Source organism: Mus pahari, chromosome 10, assembly GCF_900095145.1.
Source record: "Mus pahari chromosome 10, PAHARI_EIJ_v1.1, whole genome shotgun sequence".
Taxonomy (NCBI): domain Eukaryota; kingdom Metazoa; phylum Chordata; class Mammalia; order Rodentia; family Muridae; genus Mus; species Mus pahari.
Window position 1 is genome coordinate 92835773 of NC_034599.1, and position 5070 is coordinate 92840842.

The window sequence follows — 5070 nt, forward strand, 5'->3', positions numbered from 1 at the left end:
AAAAAAAAAAAAAAAAAAAAAAAAAAAAAAAGATATTTGTCTCAAAATGACTTAGTTAACTCTTTTTTTTTTTTTTAAGATTAAATTCAGGCCCAGATCTCAAGTCCTAAGCTCTCTGACATCCAGAATGGCTCTAAGTCAGGGACACAAAGGATAAGCCAACTCTCCATAATGATGCCAGACAAATTTCTATCTCTCTCACACACATTCACATACATAATAATATACATGTGTATTCATATGCATGTATGTGAAACACATACACACACAGAACTCAAGAATTTTGAACATGAAGAGAGTCGTTTTTACAATCAACCATGTCTGGAAAGCAAACACTAGCAGTGTGTCAGACTCTGTGTTAACATTTTGGCAGGTGACCTTTATTTTTGTCGTAAAATAAAATATACACAACTTCAAATTTAGATAAATTTTAGAAAATGTAAACATTAACTCCCAACTGACTCCCTGATAATATAGCTGCTGTGCTATTATGCTTTCCCTAATTATGTCCTATAGAAAATAAGGGTCTGAAATGGCAACTAAGAATAGAAGATACTGAAGAGTAAAGAAACCAAAACGGTCTTCAGGACAAGGAGTTATCACTCAGAGAGTAGTGGGTTTGAGCTGAGACCATAGTGACAGAGAAGACAACAGTCAGTACTGGAGAAAGTATTAAGTCTAGTGTGCTAAAGGAGGCGGTTCCTGCAGAGATGGGTCACAGTACATGTGGCATATGACACAACCAAGAAATCTACAGACTCTGGCCATGTTTTCCACTATTTCAGGGAAGGAAATCACACAAGAAAGGAGAAACTTTCTTCTTGTTTCTGAGACAAGAAGACTTACAAGATCTACCTTTGTACTTAGAGGCAGAAGGTTCTCCACCACACATACCTGCTCTTTGACTTCAATGCTATGCTCCCCTTCCAGAATCAGAGTGACAGCTTGCATAATCTGCTTTCCGTGAGTACTCATGATTTTATCTATGTGCTGTAAAACAATGGGAAATCTACAATTACCATCTGGGAGACAAAGCAAAGGACCACAGGAGGCCTTTCTTCCTTCGGTTTAGTTTATTGAGATGGTCTCATGCAGCTGATCAAGATCTTGAATTCTTGACAGTGTCTTAGCACTGAGATTATAGGGCGTGTAAACAACACCTGACTTACAGAACATTTCTCAAAGTTAAATGAAAAAGTTACTGCTTCAAGCAGAACAATACAGCATACAGAGACAGATTCCAAAGACCAGTGTTTATTGTTATTCTAAAGCTGCCCCCACTCTATGTGTATGTGTATATGTGTCTGTGTATATGTGCGCATTTATGTATATATGTGTATATGTGTGTGTATATACGTGAGTGTGTGTGTGTGTGTGTGTGTGTGTACTATAAAAGAACTAAAAGCACTGAGAATCAAGAAGTACAAAACGAGGAATAAGAGCAAAAGACATGGAAACTATGCTGTAGGTCACTCCTATAGTCTTAGAGTGCAAGTGAGGTCAGAAGAACTTTAAAGACAAGGAAGGCAGAGAAGGGGCCTCCTGTTCTCTAGCTACCTGAGAGTCACTGATGATGACGGCCAGGGACTATCAGAGAATGCCCACAGTGACCCACTAGCAAGGCTCAGCCTCTCATACTCTTTCATGCACCATTTCTCGCCACAATGACATCGATATGTTAGCAGGTGATAGCTGTGTCTGTGGAATGATATTGAAAGGAATTTTCAAATAAGAAACAGAGGCCTCAGAGACAATGATCTGGGCTTAAGAGAAGACACTCTGGTCAGCAAACCACATAAAAGTAGTGACAAGTCAAGACAGGTACACACTGAACATGGAGAGAAGGAGCCCTGAAAAGGAGACAGCGATGGTGGGTGGAGGATTATACAGGGTGGTAGCTCCCCGATCACCCACCAATGTGAACTTGCTTCTCTGGAATGATCAGCATTTTGCTTACACTCACAAATGCCAAGCAATGCATTGAGCTCAGATGGAATCATATGTTACTTACAGGCCGCGTGGAGAGGAGATTTCTAAGAAGCCCCAATGTCTTCATCAGCACATTCATATCAGAATCTGATAATAACCGGAATAATTGTTCAGTACTCAAACTTCGTAAAATATCTGCTTTTATTTTTTGTTCCGCCTGAAATGCCATATTCTGAAATGATTAAAGAAATTATAAGAATCATGTCTGTGGTCACTTTATTACATTTTATTTTAACAAAACTCAAAGCACAGAAGGAAGTTGGATTGGTCAATTTTTCAGGTTCCTGTTCATCCCCTATAGAGAACACTAACAACCATGCTTAGATATACCATACGAGGAATAGAACCACTCCCTGACCAATCACAAAGCCGCTTATTACCTCTGAGAACGCCTCGTCACACAGGAAACTCTCACTGGGTGGGAGGTATGCCCTGGCTATTAGCGGCTCAGCCAGCCAATGGCTACTTTGTTTCTACTTATTTTTTAGTTCATATACCAGACTAACTCAGTTTACTTCAAGTTCTATGTTAAAAGAAAAAAAATAGCAAATGCCAAATAGCACTTCATAAACAAACATTTGCTAGAAAAATTTTTTATAAGTTGGTGGCTTATATATGTCAGCTATTGCTTTCTAGACAGGTATTCATTTTAATTAAGCAACTGAGACCTATCGGAGAGCAAGATTATCAGTGATACAGGACAGTATGACAGTCAAAATAACACTTGCTGGCCATCAGAAACCCAGGCCAAAGGTAACCCTATAGCTTTATGTTTTGTGAACAGAGGTCGTAGAGCTGGTGATATGGAGACTGATTAGAATAAGACAGAATGCAGAATGAAATGATTCGTTTGGTGTCCAACAAGTCAGGGAGCCCTCAACTCAAGCCCCACAGACTATTTATTTAAGTGAGAGATCTGGGGAGCAGGCCATACACATGTACACACACAGGATTCTGAGTAAGCTCTCCTGTTGAAGGGGGTTCCTGAGACCAAAGTGTAAAGGAACTGACACTGGGAGATCGGTCCTGAAAAGGAGGGAAGGTAACATTGATGGTGGTAGAAACTTTCAAAAGACCTGGGGGCGCTTTGAGAAGAGCTACAACTTGTACGAAGGAGAAACACCACTAAGAAATAATCAGAGATTATTATTTCTGTCCCGCAGTCCATGTCAGTAACTCAGCAGATACAGCATGGACACACATCCCAGGACCACTTTCCCACCAGTAAGGTAGATACAATTCAACTGAATGAACAAGGGCCAGCACAGGCCAGCAACAGGGCTCAGTTAGGTAAGGACACAGACCTGAGCTGGACTCACCCAACTCTCCCTCAAAGTTATCCTGCTACCTCTGGCATGTGCGCACACTCCCCTACTAAATAAATGTAATGAAATATTGATTTTAAAGTAGCAGTTACAAATATAAAGTATCTAGTTTTGGTCTGATACACAGCAACTAAATTGTAAATAATCTTAGTATGTTTTTGAAAGTCCATGAAGGTTCACTCCTTATAAAAATTCAATGATGTTTACTTTAATAATCTTGAGAAGAATGGTTCTGCCTCCTAACTTAATAAACTATTATTATGTTTACTAGAAACTATTCAATTACTATTTGGCAAGGTAACTATTCTACAAAATATGATAACTACATGGATGACACTTACATTAGCTCAATTCAGTTACTTCAGAACAGCTATTTTTTAAACCATGTACACCATACACATGAAATTTTATGTGTCAGAATAACAATTACTCTATGCTTTGGTTTACTATCTGTTCCGAAAGAAAAGAACATCAATACAAGCAAGCATAAAATATGCAGCTCCCAATGACCAGAGTATATTCGGAAGAACACAAACCTCTGTTCCCAGATGAGGGCATGCTATAGGACTAAACAACTCCTTTACAGCTCAACCTGAAAGATGAACACGCAATCTTTCAGGCCATAGGTCATGAGAAAACTGGGTTAGCTAGATTTTTGAAAAAGAGAATTCCAGAACATATGCCATAGTTACAACTTTGCTAATGCCTCTGTGTTTCCTGTAAGCTGTGACATTACAACAGTGAGACATACCATTAAAGCCCAAATCCCATTCACTCGTAGAGCAGGGTTTTCACTCTGTGTCAACCCACAGAGCAGCTCGACAGCTCCTGATTCCAAAATTGGCTGATTGGTAAAGAAAGAACAAGGCAGAATTAATAAACAACAACAACAACAACAAACTGGAGTCCACATCAGGTTGCAAACTACGGTGTCTTCTTCTCCCCCGCTCAGTGCACCATCTCTTCCCCATCTTACTCAAGTCTCAGCAGTTTTCAAAAAGCAGAAACTACTGCACCATGAATGTTACCCTGACTCTGAGGAAGGCAATGACAAGGTCTCATTCTGCCTGCCTGCCTGTGTCTGTCTCTGTGTCTCTGTCTGTCTCTCACATGCACACACGCATGCATGCACGCACACACATACACACAGTCTGTAAGCATCCTAACACGTATCTATTTCTCACAGACTCTTGTAACTGCACTGTCTACTTCCCTAATCCTTTCATTCTGAACACACTGCAGAGTGTGATTTTCTGGTGTGTTGTGTGCAGAGCACAACTGTGCTTTTAAAGTCATGTCACATCTCATGCTTAGGACAGCCTAACTACTGACTACAGTTTGAATACCTAGCTGAAAATGAGTTTCTAGAGAGTCCATAAAAATCCCAACTTTACAGGATTAAGACTTACCACTAATAAATCCTGGTATTTTGTTGTAATCCAGGGTATTTGATACCTGGTGACTAGAAGACTCGTAAGGAACTCAGCAGTACAGATTCAGGAAAGGGCACTGCCTTTCAAGATGACATCTTTGAAGATCATATATTCTTTTTATTTATTTATTTATTTTCTTTATTTACATTTCAAATGCTATCCTGAAAGTTTCCTATACCCCCCCCGCCCCTACTCCCCTACCCACCCACTCCCACTACTTGGCCATGGCCTTCCCTTGTGCTGGGTCATATAAAGTTTGCAAGACCAAGGGGCCTCTCTTCCCAGTGATGGCCAATTAGGCCAACTTCTGCTACATATGCAGC

At 40.1% G+C, this 5070-nt stretch overlaps 1 protein-coding gene across 3 annotated transcripts in view; it reads right to left on the bottom strand.

The window, feature by feature from the left end:
• The window catches only part of Armc8 (armadillo repeat containing 8), a 92297-nt gene that overhangs the window by 16627 nt on the left and 70600 nt on the right, over positions 1-5070 (bottom strand). For all 3 annotated transcript variants that reach the window (XM_021206609.1, XM_021206610.2, XM_029543001.1), the window contains 3 exons: positions 4066-4158; positions 2012-2161; positions 895-990 (listed from right to left, as the gene is read on the bottom strand). In XM_021206609.1, coding sequence (XP_021062268.1) covers positions 895-990; positions 2012-2161; positions 4066-4158 — 339 coding nt within the window. The remainder of the gene's footprint in view (positions 1-894; positions 991-2011; positions 2162-4065; positions 4159-5070) is intronic.